The sequence below is a fragment of the Ovis canadensis genome, chromosome 4 (assembly GCF_042477335.2).
Source record: "Ovis canadensis isolate MfBH-ARS-UI-01 breed Bighorn chromosome 4, ARS-UI_OviCan_v2, whole genome shotgun sequence".
NCBI lineage: Eukaryota > Metazoa > Chordata > Mammalia > Artiodactyla > Bovidae > Ovis > Ovis canadensis.
The window spans coordinates 41,701,906-41,718,349 of record NC_091248.1 but is presented as its reverse complement, the minus strand read 5'-3'; the positions used below and the strand labels follow the sequence as shown (position 1 = coordinate 41,718,349).

Here is a 16,444-nt window from a genome sequence, read left to right as displayed (position 1 = left end):
AATATAAAAGTTGGGTTAAGTTCATACCAAGATAATTTTTTAAAATTTTGTTCATCTTCAGAAAACCAATGAGTGTTTTCAATTAATTGTGTTTATAGCTTTAAAAGTATATTCCTTTGGAAATTTGCTTGAACTAATCCTTATTTTTTGACAATGGTTAATATAATAATGGGAAACTTCTAAATCTAATGTCAACTAACCTTGATTTGTTCTATCTCAACATGATTATTACAAAACTTACACACTTAACTTGGATTCATAAAGATGAGAAAACATAATAGGCAGCATTTGCAAAATAACTGAAAGAACACAGATATCCATTTATTCTCTGTGATCTACTAAGCTAAGTACAACAGCTACGTTAAAATTTTATTATCCAATTCCTTTTTGGCTCATACTTATATTTTTAACTAACTCAAATAATTTTCCAAGCCTTAATGCCTTTAATTTATCCTAACTTGTGCTGAGTTTAAGTCTAAACCAGAGGAAAAAGACTACCAGAAAAAATTATGTGTCTTTTCCCTACATATGTTAAATCTATTCTCTTCATCATTTCTCTCCCACATATATATATATATATATACATATATATATATATATATTTCATTCTTTTCCTTGAATAGCTCGGTACAAAGATTGATTCATTCCTTCCATCTGTTTTTCCTTAATATCTCACTCTGTGAATTCCCTGTTTTGACATTTTACTTCAGATAATTTTTTAAACTACTGTACCTCTGGTATTCAAAATCTGATCAATAAAATGTCTACCAAAAGAAAAATCTTTCATTGCCACCTTCTCAAAGAATATAGCCAATTAAATAACACCCGAAGAAATGAAGATGAGTTCTAAGTGGCTCCAAGGTACAGAACTGTTTCAATCAATATTATTGTTAACCAAAAAAATCCATTCATTTTTGTCATTTATCTAAGAAAAGTATCTATATAAGATGCATAACAAAGAGAAAAACAGAATTAAATGTGAAGTGGAATTTGAATAATATAAAAGTACACCGGTAATCATTTGTAAGACCACATTTATTCTTATCCTTAGGAAAAAAAATGTGTATTTATATTCAGGCTGTCTTAAATTAGCTATTTCACACAACATTTTGAATGCAGACCTATATCTTACAAAATTTCTATTGATTACTCATTGAAAGACCAACTCCAAATAAAAACACTCCAAAATTCACTTTGTTAAGGATAACTGAAACATTTAAAGGTTCATATACATATTACAAAGCACTGGACATCATTCTTGACTTACATTCTACAACAAATAGTCTAAATTTTTGAGTCATAGGTTCTAACATCCTCAAAAGTCTGTATTTTTCAAATTAACAAATGACTGTAGATTTATTTTCTACGTAAAAGGAAAGATTTCTAAAAAATCTAAAAATAAACGTGTACAATATCACTGTACTCTTTAATCACTCATTCATTCATTTAAAAATAGTTTCAGGAATCAATTATATGCTAGGCACTGCAGGGAATAAAAATAGAAATAAAACATGATCCTTTTCCTCTTGGAGCATATAAATAATTGGGGGGATGGGGACATATGTACATAAATAACCACAGTATAAGACAGAAAATGGGAATGTTATAAGGGAGTATAATAAAGGATTATTGAGGATGGAGAGAAGAGAGAAGATGGGAGAGAGGTTAATATGACTGAGGAGGTACTTCAGGAGACTGGGGAAAATTTAAGAGATATGGAGACATTTGAACTGGATTTTGTAAGAATTAGAATTTCTCTAGTGATTACTTGTTGAAATAAAGTAGAAGTGTATTTCAGAGAAAGGAAAGAGCTGATTAAATATATAAATAATAACATAAATAAATCTAGCTTTAAAATACGGCTATGGAGTACTCAATAAATACTGATTGAATAAGACAATCCTTGGGAGGGCGGGCAAAAAAGAAGGTAACTGTTAACTACTTTTCTCAAGCTACACTGTGAATCTCACAAAACATCTTGGCCAGAAGTCTGGCTCAGTCCCAGTCTTCTTGAGACTAGGGGAAAAACTGTAGCTGACAGTCTTCCCCTGGCTCCTAACCTACTGGCTAATAAAGGCTTCCCCATCCCTTCCACAAGGCATAGGTCAGTGGAGTTTAAAATAGCCTCAGAACACTTCCTGCTCTATTCTAATTGTGCTTTCATTCCATTTGACTTAGGCCAATTGGAATGTTGAGGGAAAACCCCATGAGGCATCAAGCATGTGAGATAATGTGTCAGTCCCTCAAAAATGTTTGTGCATTCTACTATGTGTATCCATCACTGTTCCCTATTCATGAGAGAGCAGAACATGGAGAAAACAGCTCCTAGCACATTGCTGTTTCTTCTCTTTTTTTAAATAGATCTATTACTTCCATGAAGTACTTCCTTGCTCAACTAGTGCAATAACTTGTCACAAATCTATTCACTGGTCAACATGAGGAAGATTATGTATCCTAAACATTTTGTTTGGAAGTTACAGTTCAACAGCCACCACCTAACAAGATTTGACCCATGATTTCCCTGAATTAAGTACCTAGCACACTGTAGATGCTCAATAAACACTGTGGTTTATACCATAATTTATACCCCCTTTAAAAAGTGTGCAATATTGTGTTCATGAGAAAACCTTCCCAGACTTCTCTTCTTCAGCCTATGGGCACATACTGTTCCCTTCATTTTGGCCCCCAGGAAAGAGAAAGCATTCACTTCTCTAGGTTCCCATTGCTGGAGTAAGATGTTTCAGCACACTTGAGCCAAGAGTTTGAATAGGGACAAAGATAAATCTTCAGGAAAAAGCAAAGGTAAGGAGCTCTACAAGGTCCTTAATTTCTAGACAACAGCATTAATCCTAGGAAGAGCTCAGCTGATTCTACCGTCTCTCTTTGGAAAATAGAGACAGTCATAGTCAACAGTCTTCCCTGGGCTTTCCCATCCACATGCTGATAAAAGTTCCCTCATCCACATGCAGAGGTAAGTGGAAACTAAAATAGCTCTGTAACATTTTCTGCTCTTTTCTGTTTTTATTTTATTTGACTTAGCCCAAATGCAATGTTGATGGAAAACCTACTTTCATTGAGAAGATTTTCTTCATATTTTAGCATTCTCAAAAGGCTTTATTTGATTACCATAGTTAATATGGCCCCTGGTACCAGTCACTTTCCATCCCATTTTCCATTTTGTTTTCCCTTAGTTCTTATTACTATCTAAAGTAGCCTTATCATCCATCCATCCTTCAACTGAACAATCAAGTCCACATGTGTTTCCTTGTCCTGTTTCAGAGTTAGATCCTCTAGCCCTAGAACAATACCTGGCTTTGCGGATGACTCTCAAATATTTTTGAGTGAAAAGATGAGCAGATGAATGACTATTTCACCTCAGCTTTGAAAGCTTCAGGCAATTACATCACCATCCCCAAACCTTCAACCTGCTAATTAAGACTGGTTGGGATGTAACCGGTTCCTATAATTGCTTCTACTTACACCCTCTGAATTTATTTATTACATCTTGGCTTCTTTGAGAATACAGTTGAATTTCTGTGTGTTTCCTGTTTTTGTCCATCATTCTGCAAATTTTTAGGGGTCAGTGGATTCCTTATATTGAGTACAAGCACAAAAATATTTATCTTTTAAAAAGATAATATGTTTTTTCACTAAATAATAACAAAATTATGAATATTCTGATTGAGCTCTAAGTTATCCATTCCAAAGCATTTTGACTAAGGTGCAATAGGAAATGTATTAACATACCACCTCCATATTTTCATCATCTAACAATGAGTTAATAGTGAGGAAATACAAAAAGTAAATTTAACGGATTATAATCACAATTCTAATTTTAAAGCAAAATATTGATTGCTAAGTTCTGAATTAAGTACACAATTTAAATAAGCTAAGTGAACAGTTCTCAAATGTGAAATTGCATGTTTTATTATACATGAAATTTGTTTGGTTCAAGAGTTAGTTATACCAAAACAACTAGCAGAGACGTGTATCTACATTTTTAATATACTAAGAATTTTATCTCACCTGTTTAAAATCAGCAACTTATATTAACACATCAAACCCTATTATATTATAGCAATATTTTATATACTGCTGCAATAAAGCCAAAAGCACAAAAGATCTATTTTAAAGGCATAGTAACATATTATTAAAAATCATTTATGATGTATATTCACCTATTTTTCCACACCTTATAAGCAACCTGTATATCCACTGTACTTATAACATTCAGTTGTCTTTCAGAAACCATTTCTAAACCCAATCTTCATGGGATTTTAAAAATAATCTATCTCCAGTATCTACTGGTGAAATCTAATAGAATTTAGACTTATTAGCTTTAAAAGGTTGGAACAGTTTTCTTAATAACAGAGTCATTCTTGCAAGTGAAAGAAGAAAAAAGTTTGTTTACGTATATGCATAAAATGCCACTTTCACTGTAAGGGTCAACAGCAAGAAGCCCTGTTTATGAGCCATATTAACACCAGAGAGCTTAGCAATGTCTGTTTCTAAAAATAAACCCTGTGTGTCTCATGTTGTCATCATCAAACAGAGTCTTCTGTGCTCTGTGACAGAAAGCATCAAGGCTGCCTGTTTGCCTTTCCATAAGCATTATACATCACCATCCAAAGGCCTCCCTTTTCTGTCAGAGTAGGAGAGATAAAAAGAATTCCTCAATCACCCTAAACACACATTTAAACATTATTGCCCCTTAAGCAGACAGTTATCATGTTGTTTTGGCAGCAGGAAGGAATCTGTGGTTTCACTTGAATGTTATTCTTCTTTATTTAAACTACTAGAAATAACCCAAAAATGACAGAATGCTCTTTCTATAAATAATCATTCCAGTGTAGAGTTATATTAGGAGGTAACTCAGATGGCATGATAACGCCTAACAAGCTAATCTTAGACTGCAATGCCATAAGATAGAAATACGGAAGCTAAGAATAACTGACCCAAAGGAGTCAGCCTGCTGAAGAGAGCCACAGACATGTGGGCATCTGCAGATTTTAATGCATTTAATGATCTTCTGAAAGCTTCTTTCTCCCACAAAGGCAATAAATTATGTCAGTTAATAACATGAAAATCAATAATGCTTTTACAACGTAGTGATTCCTAAAAATGGCTTGAGATTCTCAGAGTGAATAGAATTATAAAATTCAGTGGATGGAAACCCAAGAGTTGAGTCTTGAATAACTGGATTAGCATTTAATTGGTGAATTTTATGAATAAGCTATCTATAGAACATACAATATTCACCCAGTGAAATAAAATTTGAGTCAAGATAAGAAAAAATATAATTTTCACCCAAAATGCCCAAACTGGACCCAAATTGAACCAATATATATTCAAAACAGGCAGAATCTAATTCTGTTAGTTAGATCATCCCTTGGCTCAAACATCTGACACTGCATCAGGGCTTGAGTGGAGATGCAAACTTTATTAACCTCTCCTTGCCTCTATTTCTAGGTAAAGACCAGGATGGGTATAATTCAAATACTTTGGCTGAAAGAAACTTGAGCCCCATGGTGTGAACATTTGGGAAAAAAAAAACCTTTCTCCAGCTAAAATGCATTAATAATCGTGTTCTTTTGAAGTGGTATAACCCTTAACATTTAAGGTTTGTGAGATGTCACTGTTACTATGAGCATTGGAAATCATAAGCCAAGTACACTGGGATAACTGGTTCTGTCCATGGTGTCTGCTCATTACTCCATGTATCATCAATCTCAAGGAATACTGGAGGTTGCCTTAAGTTGGTCTCAGCCCTAGATCTTGTTGTTGCTGCTGCTGCTGCTAAGTCACTTCAGTCATGTCCGACTCTGTGTGACCCCATAGACGGCAGCCCACCAGGCTCCCCTGTCCCTGGGATTCTCCAGGCAAGAACACTGGAGTGGGTTGCCATTTCCTTCTCCAATGCATGAAAGTGAAAAGCGAAAGTGAAGTCGTCCAGTCGTGTCCAACTCTTAGTGACCCCATGGGCTGCAGCCTACCAGGCTCCTCTGCCCATGGGATTTTCCAGGCAAGAGTACTGGAGTGGGTTGCCACTTCCTTCTCTGAGATCTTATTAATTTACTCCAATTTAATTATCAAGCTCTGGGGTTGTGAAGTAAGGCTCTTCCAGAAAGTATTTCAACAAAGTTGCATATGTGTGCTGTAAACTTCTCAGGACCAAAAGGAGAATCTAGATGTGTGTTTACAAGTATAGCTGATTCCACATCTTTAGCACCAAAATGATATGAAAACCATTCTACCATGCTAAATGCTTTCCTCTTTGAGAAAAAGTGTCAGGGACATGGTAAACAAGAACAAGTTCATAGCTGACTATGTCAGCCCCTAGCCATGATGACCATCAGTAAATTTCACTGAAATAATGTTCTCATCAGTAAAATATGCTGCAACTATTGTATCCCTCCTCAAGCTGTGGAGAGGATTAAATGGTAAAATAACACTTGGTATAGAAAAAGCTCCGAAACATTAGCTTCTTATATCAATAATAAGGATGACAGTGATTAAAAAAAAAAAAAAAAGATGAGCATATATAGGTCCAATCACTGACCTTCTAATCTGAGACTAAACAACTACATTCGAGTAGAATGGGGCAGAAAGAAACAATAAAGATGCTGACAGTGATAATATTTATTATGAATAAAAAATGAGCAGTTCCTGATGTAAAATCACAGACTCAAAATACATACTTGAATTCTCTCCATAAGCAGATTCATAAACCAACATCACAAATACAACTTAAATCGAGTTCAATTCATGAAGAACTTTTCTAGCTCACCCTATGTGGGGTTCCCTGAAAACTTTCTGAGTAAACATACTTCTACAATAGCAAGAACTCCCAGCCCACAGGGTAATTTAATGAAAATGCAGAGAAATTTTCTCAGGTTTTTTTTTTTTTCTGTTGTTGTTGTTTGGTTTGTTTTTAATTTCAAATTTCAAAAAAAAAATACATGACAGTATCATATTTTAACTAAGCTTGGAAATGCCATGCCTTAGATACCCACCAAAACTTACACTGAATAATTGAAAATGGCATTCACATGGCTACAGCTGTGTCAATGCTGAATATAAATTACAAATTGAACATTTCAAATACAAGTGATAGAGGAAGAAGGGGAAGACACAAGAAAGTGAAGCTCTGGGGTATTTCCAGACTTATCAACATGCAAAGAGCTTAATCATAAGTAAATGACTAATTACACTTTGTGGTTTGGTAAATTTCCTTCTTCCTTAAATGTAGTTTTCTTGGATTTAATTATTGGATATTTTTAAAACATCATATATAAAAGGCCCATCACTTATTTTTACTATGGAAAATTTATCATGGATATAATGAATGGAACTGATACTTTTATAAAACGTAAGACTGACTTAGTTTTGTATTCATCAAGCACTGAACATAAAGTTCTCTGATAACATTTAAAAGTACAAATTGTTTAGTATTGTTAAAAAAAATTGTTTTAATTACATTTGTTTTGTGCAACTTAGTGGAAGAAGAATGGAATTAGTGGAACAAGGTATTTTCTTGTCCTTTCATATCCCAATTGTCAGTCTCCCAAGATCTGAACTGCCCATTGTAAGGGCATTTCACATCCCAACCTAATAACCGCTAGTACTGCAACTTCCTTTTAAGAACTGGATAGACGACAGTACTGACACACTGTTTTGAAACACATGCCAAAATATCTCTGAATTTCATCTAAAGAAGGCTTGTTTTAAAAGTCATTCCATGGACTTTTACTGCAATTAAATTGTTTTCAAAGTGTTCTAATTCAGGAAAAAAAAAATGTTAAAACGAAGTTACCATCCCAGATTGTTAAAATTGTTCATTACTCTGAAAATGTAATGACTATAGCAACATACTGGCAAAGAAATTGCTTTCTGAATATTTTAAAGAAAATCCTCCCTTAATGTACTGAAAAAGTTTACACATTCTTTACAAATTTCTTGCAATACTTTCTGTATCTCTCAAAGCCAACAATAAATGAGTTTTTTACTCAAATTTCCAATGAAAGCTTTAATGCATCAGTCCATAATGTTGATTTCCTCCTTCCTAAAAAAGAAAAAATGACAACTTGCAGCTTACAGGGATCCAGTCTTCTTCCACAATTACTTCAGTCTCTTTAGTATTAGGGACTCCTAACAACAGAGAGTACTAAGAAAGTATTTCTATTCCATAATAGTGAAAAAAAAATCAATGTTTAAATGGATGTATATCTTCATGAAAATGAAGTAACACAATTCAACTGAAAGAGAAATTACACAGTCCACTTCCTTAACTTATTTGTATTTTGAGAAATTACAAACTAAAGAAAATTACAAAGGAGAAAATTCCAACCACCAACCAACACTGTAGCAGCAAATACTGTGGAGTCCAGCTAACATCATCCATTCTGCTTACCCTTTCTTCTTTCTTCTGGAAGCCAGAGTATTAGTTGTAGGCTCCACCTTCCCTGGCTCAGTCATGGTCTGAAGGAGCTATCATAGTGGTCTCATTCTTCTTTTCAACGACTTACTGCTATATGGGCAGGTGATGCTCTTTTGGTCAATGAGTTATTAAAGAAAACTTGCTAGAGAACTTCTCTGAAAAACTTCCTTCCTTAAGAAAACATCTAAGGAAGCAAAGTTTCCTCATCTATGTCTCTGGAATTTATTGTGTATGTAGACAATGTCTGGAATTGCTACAATCAGCTTTAAACTACTGAGGAAAGAGACCTATGATGATACCAACTCTAAGACCAGCAGTACCGGTAGAACTATGAAGAACCTGACTGCCATTGATATGGCTACCACGCTATTTTACTAAATGATAAATTATCTTGTCACTGTTACTTCAAATAGGATTTTCTGTTACTTACAGTGGGAGACTAACCAAGCTTCCATATCTAATACTTACAGTTAATCAGTGTTAGTATTTCGGCATAGTAGCTTCACGTGTGGGTGTGTAAAAAACACTTTAGAAAATATGGGCATTTTATAAAAATTCATACATGGTAAAAATCATGACAATGAAAACAAAAGTCCCCCTACCACCACTATGCACAATTTCTTCCTGATTTTCTTCTATTTATATATGAATTATTCTGGGAGATAGATAGATAAAATAAACTTTTATAAAATGAGATATCACCAAGGTTATTTTTATTTTTAAAAAATGAACTCAAATGAATTTAATAATGAAAAACTGCATTTGAAAAGACAATAAACATACTAAATGCTTCCTTTCTATATGAGGTACTATTTCCAAAAAGATATGTCTAAGATTAAATGAAAATACTATTTAAAAGAAATCAGTGTTTGGAGTCTCTTTTTTAAACCATGTGTTTCTGTTTTAAACAGCAGGGAGTCTGTCCCTGCTCAGAAAGGAGCCAATATTAGTGCTTTCACACATCCCCACATCTCACCTCTCCCCAATGCCTCACATTGATGAGAGCTTTAGGAATATTTTTACATTGCCCTACTTCATAAAATTTGCTTTTTGTCCGACAACCACAGTCTCACATTTGTTTAAAAGGATTCAATTTTTGCCCCATTAACCTAACTATGCTTTCTCCTCCTCCTCTGACTACATTTCACTTTTTGCTTTTGTTTAAAGTTCTTTCATTTTTGTTTTTCCCCATTGTGTGGGCTTCCCTGTCAAGCCGTCTGGATTGTGGTTGAGAATGTCTAACTTGCCTACATATTTTCTCTATATTTTAATAACATCTCCCTGGAGTGGAACATTAGGTTGCACTTCTTTTACAGCTTCTGAGCTTTTCCTCCATTATCTTCTGGCATGGAGAGCTGGGTAAGTTTGATAAGCCTTCTTGAGTTTCACACATTCTCTCCCCACCCCCACTTGCTCCCATTGCAGATCTTTGCTTTACTTTCCTGAACCCCTGAAGAATTATTTAGCATTTGAAATTCAATAGCCCAGTTAGGATATGACTCTGTGCTGAGCACTTGCAGCAAATTTTCCTAAAAGAGGAGAATTCTTTCAATATGCAGATTTCTTTTTTTTCCCCTTGTCAGTGAAATAATCTTTCTTTATTTTTACAAAATAATCTTCTCTTTCAATGTTTTGGAATATCAACTTCAGGGACATAATAACCCTTGTGGTACACTGTCTTTGTCTGTCTTATTACTGACTTCTCTCCAATTGCTTTAATCCATTTTCCTTTTTCAGTCCCTCTGACTGTCTCCAGCCTTTCCTCTTTGTTGGTAAAAATTTTCACTGGTATCTATTATGTTTCCTGCTATTTCTAATGAATATTTTTGTTCTATAATTATCATGCTTTTTTTCATTCAAATTTGTTTTCCTAGACTTAAAATATCCTTTTTCATCCCATATTATTGGCTTAGCATCTTATCTTTGAGCTTCCGCTTTATGGAATTTACGTTCTTACTAAGGTGCTCTACTTGCAGGAATAAATTATTACACAATTTCATGGTCTCAGTGAAATCGATGTTTTTTTCTTAGTGGGATCTATCATATTAGTTATCGGGGAAGAATATTTCACTGCAAAAAGCTATGGGTCTTTTTGTTTCCAATTGACAGTGTTCCTCTGAAGTCTTCATTTCTCTGGAGGGAGCATTTGTTCACCTTCCTCCATGTCACCAGTTTCTCTTCCAGAATCCTTTATATACTATTCCTCAGTCAAAAGAAAAAAACACCACCACCACCACAAGCTGAGGATATCCACTCAGTTTGCTTCTCTCCAGTTATGGGAATGTTAGTGAGAATTTTCAGAAGTTATCAACCTGTCAGTAAAATTCTAAGGAGGAAGAGAATTCAGGTCCTGTTAAGTCTCTCAGTTCTGATCAAAGATCCCTGCTTCCATTTTTCCTTTGATTGTCAGTTTCTGAGATATGTTGCATGAGGTCAAATCATTTTCTTTGCCCAGTTAATGCTAAGTGTTGCGTATGGGGGGTTGGGGACGGGGGGTGGGGGTAGACAGTTTATACTATTTTAGGATTACTTCATTATTGATCAGTGGTGAGACATAATATAGTACATTTTCAAATTTCTCATCTCAAAAATCACCTTTTTAAATTCAGAGTTTGGGCTTATTATAGTCTTCTGAGGGATTTATTGAATTTCCTTACTTAAAGGACATAACAACAATTACGCCACCTGTGTTCCCCACAGAAAAATAAAATACTCATTCTTGTCCCCATTATCAATGGGCCTACTCATAACCAGCTTTTTGATTGCTACTTATCAAATATTTCAATTGATAACACCCTTGTAAGTAAAGATAACCTGAGTTAGAGAATGGCAAAAATAGTCATTATGGGGAATGCCAGAAGTGATTCTTGACATGACAGGGGCATTTCACAGACTTACATTTTCATAATTAGATTCTGCTTTCCAAGTAGACATAAATGACTACTGAATCTAAAATGTTCATTTCCCCTTGATAATACACACCAAGAAGATAAAAGGATTCTGAAAGGGGGAAGAGATATTTTCCTTAAAAGAAATTAAGAATTTAGATTTCAATGTTTTTCTTTTATACCCTAAAATAAAAATACATAGTGAAAACAGGGGTTTTCCTTATTGTAAATGTGTTTTACAATGATGCCGTATAAACTCTAGGAATTCTTTCATAATAATCATTCCAATATCATCCGGATGGCTCTGCTGTCCAACATATTAAGCAACAAGCCTGGCAACAGGAGAACACCCCGTATTCTGCCAGCCACTGCGGAGTGACCGGAGTCAGTGCTTGTATATGCTTCAGCTTCTGCCGCTTATCGCTTATATTGGCCCACACGGCCACAAAAGTGGAGACTGACCTGGCAAGATGTGTCACTCATGCCAAACTCAAGATTCAATACTATAAAGCATTTTTACTAAAAGAAAAGAAAAGAAAGAAACACTAGCAGACTATATTGTAGAACCTAATTCTACCTTAGATGTTTAGCGTGGCTGGGTCAGAATTAGGAAAAAACGGAACCATAAAAAGCACTTGTAATTCAATAATGTATAAAGAGCTCTGAAATAAAGTCATCGATATTAATGCACAGTATCCAATATAACTAGAAAAACAAATAGGAACTGTAAAGCAATGAGTAACAAGGAAACATAGCTTTTCAAACAACTAATCTCAAGAAATCTGCTGGGATTTCACTGTTAATTCTGCAACTTCTTTGCCTTTGAATATTATGTAATAAAATATTTCATAGCATACACACACACACACACACACACGCACGCGCTACTCTGATTAAAAGTCACCATTTGCTCAAGGAGAGAATTTAATTCTTATCAGACCAGGAAAACAAAGCCAAACCCTGATTTATAAGGTAACTAAGGAAAATTTATCAAAATAAAAAGTTATTTGCCCATGTGATGTACAATCTATAGCTTATCTGGCTCATTCAGCGAGATAGATCTTGGTACTGAAGAACCAGAAACCCAAGTTCATTCACTAAAAGTATTAATAAAAAATAGTGAGAATACACATTAATAACGTGTTACCTTTGACCTCCACAGGAATGCCAAGAGGTAAGCAGGAGTACATCTTTATTCTTTAGTTTACAAGTGAGTAAACCAGTTTCACAACTTAGCAGCAGAGCTCTGGCTAGAACACAGAGCTCTCAGCTCCTAGAATAGTATTCCCTCCACCTTGCACTGCCACAGTGTTTTTTTTCTCTTTCAGATCCAAAAACTCCATCAATTTCTAACCCTTTCAGTCACCACTATGCCACTGGTCCAAGGAGGAATTGAACAAAGTTTGTAGCTAAATATAAACAAAATACCCTTAATTTAGCAGTTAAAAGGCAAACCCTACCAATATGGGTCACCAGCATCACTATCACTTCCCCTTTCCCCTATATCAGTGATAACCAAAGTTTGCTGCCTATTAGAATTACTCAGGATTTTAAAAACCCCAGTGTCCAGGCTGTTTCTCATACAATTTAAATAGAAACAGTAAAGGCGGACCCCAGACACCAGCTTTTGTAAAATACTCTTAGTGACACCACCTTTGAGAGTCACTACCTCAGCAGTATACGAGACCAAGAGAATTAAATTTAAGGGCATATAATAATATGCTAATAAAACCAAAAGTTACAGGACATGGTAGGAAGAACGCAAATGTTTTTATGTTTCAAATTTAAAAATAAATAGAACTTGGAGTTTCCTTATTTCTACCAGACAGGTTTGGGAGTGGATGTCAATTGACATCACGTTTCATTTATTGGTGCTTACATGTTTCTTCCTGTAAAACTGACAACAGCACAGACAGTCTCAAGCGGGTCCCTGCTTGAAAATATTGTTGCTTTGTATAAAAAAAAAATCACAAAATGTCAGGAAAATGACAATCTCAACTGAAATTGGAGTAAATTTGTGTATAATTATCAGATACTAAGAAAAAGTGAAGCTTGCAAACACCTGTAGCAAGGTACAGTGCTAGCAGAGAGTCTCTGCTTGAAAGGCACAGCTTGTTTTCTACCATATGAAAGAAATAGTAAACTTGCAACACAGAGATAAGGACTAAAAGGACAAAGTGTAGTACTGAACAGACATCTAAAATAGTAATTTAAATAGAGCTGGTAGATATTTACAAATAAAATGCTAAGTGCCCAGTTCCATCAGAGACATACAGGCTGACCCCTCCTCATGCTTCTGTAAGCTTTGCAGCCGCAAAGGTGATAAACTATACTGAAATCCTGGTATGTTTGCTTTCAATAAGCAGGCACTACGAATTAATGTAAGTCCTGTCACTTAAGTGTGAACATACCAAAATGACCCAAAACTGATATTTCACTCTGGAACAGAAGGATCCTAAAATCATTCCAAATAACCGAGCTTCAAAGAGAACTTGCTTCAAACACAGATACAGAGATGAGAAGGCGTTCAATGCTAAAACAGATATCAAGCCAACCTGTGGAATCTTTCTTTCCCATCTAGTTCTACCAAGTAAATGCTGCTTTATGCCACATTCTTAATATGGAAATCTAGGTGGTGATCTATAATTATGATTAAGCCCACACAGAAACACAGAAGATGTGAGGGAGAACTTTAAGCCAATTTAGACTGAAGCATTCGGAAGAGAACCAAGACAAAAAGTCCCTCAAGCTTTAGGAACTAGCTGTAAGAGATAAATATGAAAAGCAACAATTACAAGTACCCAAGTACTGTGCTATTGCCCTGAGAGTCTGCGCTTTTAACAAACAGAAACTGATAAAGCTGACAAGCTTCATCTCCCATCAGCTCAGCTTCTTGAAGGCACAAGCATATACAATAGAGAAATTAGAAATTGGAGTCTGTTTCTGTTATTCTTTAAAATGTTGCACCTGCATATAACACCTTTATATGTGTGTTATGCTATTGCATCTGCCTGACAATGCTAGACTCCCCAAAAGCTTTGAAGATGATTAAAATAACCATCTACTAATAATAATTTTATTTCATCCTTAAGAAGTTTCATTTTGGGCTGCGGGAGAAAAAAAAAGCCAAATTAAAACTACCTTCGCAACTCTTGTAGCAAACACGTTTCAAAAGGTAGGTCTATAAATAGATGTGATTCTGTAGGCACACCGTAAATACAAAATCATCTGGCTAGAGACGGCTGCAAGGGAAACTGCAGCCCCAATATGAACTTACCTGATTTTTAAAGTCCCACTAGAACACACATACAGTCAGTACACATCTCCTCTTTCTAGTTGCACGGTCAGTCAGTTGCAAAACACCCCCAACTACATTTTACTTATCTCAGTCCCATCCTTCATCAGAAGCTTGGCGATTTCATTCAGAAGCAGCCTGTCCCTGAGCACACTGAATATGCACGGAAACAGCAATGGAAGGGATCTAAGTTAAACCTTCCAGATGCACAAGAAAATAGCAACACCAACACCAAAAAGCAGCAAACCCTTAAGAGAGGCGCTTCCCTGAGCTGCATTTCCCAAGTCAGCCCCCTTTTCACATAGACAACGGCTCAGTGATGAAGAAAGATCTTACCTGAGCTGATCATACTGTGCATTCTCTGCTGAGCCAAGAGCTGCTCTCGTCCAGCCACCCCATCTGAAGAAAAACACGAGTCAGTCTCGTAAATTGTCTGCAGCATATTCCAATGACTCTTACTTCAGCTACATGAAAGATTCATCGCTGCTCAGTGCACGGGCCCCAGGAGCTACCCTGGCTGGTCCTCCCTCCTCCCCAAGGAAAAGCAGCAGAGGATCAACTTCAACAATGCTTTCCTTTCTATTCAGGGGACACGCACTTTTCAGAAGACCTGGGCACCTTCCTATGTTACCAACCTGTGTACAAAGCAGAAAGGACCCGGTGGATGCTAGGGCTCTCTGGAGTTTAGGCTATCCCGGAAACTAAAAGCAGGTGGGAACTAGGAGTGTGCTTCAGGGTTATTGCTTTGTCAGAGTAAGTAGAAAAATATTAACTCTACCCACGAGAAAAAGAAACCAATTAAACCTGGCTTATAGTTCCTCAGGCTGCTAGAGTTTCCTTGTAGGAAGCGTCAGTCAGTCCTGCCAGTGGCTTCAGCCGGTGCCCTTCTGCTATCTGTGTGTGTGTCTCTTCCTCCTCTCTGGTCTCTCTCAGCTCAAGTTGGCTAAAGCTAGTGATAATCCATTTGCATATGAATCAACAACAGCATGGCCCACAGGCACAGAAATAGAACAATGGTCGGCCTGAGCCAAAAATAGGTCAAGCATGGCCGAGTGATTGGAGCCTGCATTAATGCATTTAAAAATACCCCAGCAAACCCAGCTGTCCAGCCTCTATCTTTCAAACCATAATTCTCTATTGCAGGGCCTTAAAAGCCATTAACTCTTTCCTCCCTTCAAGCTTGTTTTACACACTGTTTCCATACAGGCGTTTTGCTTCCAAAGAAAGGAAGGTGGGGGGCTGGGGGGAGAGAATCAAGAATCATAATTCTAAGAGGGCAAATGCACATACATTTCATTTCATTTTATTTTTGTAGTATGTGTTTTTGGAAGAGAGAGGAGAGAAGTGCAGAGCTCTGTATTGGTTCTAAAATAATACTGGAAGCTTTTGCTCATAATGTGGTTTCTGCCTCACCCACGCACAGCAATCCTGGTGTTCTATTTTTGTTGCCTGTTTCTCTGGCTACACTGCAGTTGGCTGTAGCACTAGAAGCTTTTCTGCCTTCTAGTTTCAAGACTGACAGGAGATTTAGTAGAGGTAGTTTCAGAAAACAAGCACATCCCAGAACAAAATGTTTATGAAGGACTGGCTTGATTTTTTTACTTGCTGTTTAATGTAAGGCAACTATCCGCTTCACAAATCTTAATGCAATCTTAGTACCACCTATCTATTATATCCTATTCAGTTTCTAATGTATCTAAATTTTTTAATGTGTGTATATATGAATATATATGTGTGTGTGTGTACACACACACACACACACATATATATATACAACTTAGACCTAAAAATGTTCCATTTCAGCCTTTCAGGCTAAATTCAATT

The 16,444-nt window shown here is 36.0% G+C and overlaps 1 protein-coding gene across 20 annotated transcripts in view; it reads right to left on the bottom strand.

Annotated features, from left to right (window-relative positions):
• HDAC9 (histone deacetylase 9) overlaps positions 1-16,444 on the bottom strand; it is a 1,067,281-nt gene that overhangs the window by 571,457 nt on the left and 479,380 nt on the right. For 13 of the 20 annotated variants that reach the window (XR_011256609.1, XM_069587626.1, XM_069587611.1 and 10 more), the window contains one exon: positions 14,957-15,019. Coding sequence is in view for 19 of the 20 variants with exons in the window: in XM_069587626.1 (XP_069443727.1) it covers positions 14,957-15,019 (63 nt within the window). In the remaining variant the exon portion in view is untranslated. Of the gene's footprint in view, positions 1-14,956; positions 15,020-15,255; positions 15,620-16,444 lie in introns of those variants that run through there. The other 7 variants (XM_069587613.1, XM_069587629.1, XM_069587614.1 and 4 more) reach the window with 4 other exon arrangements.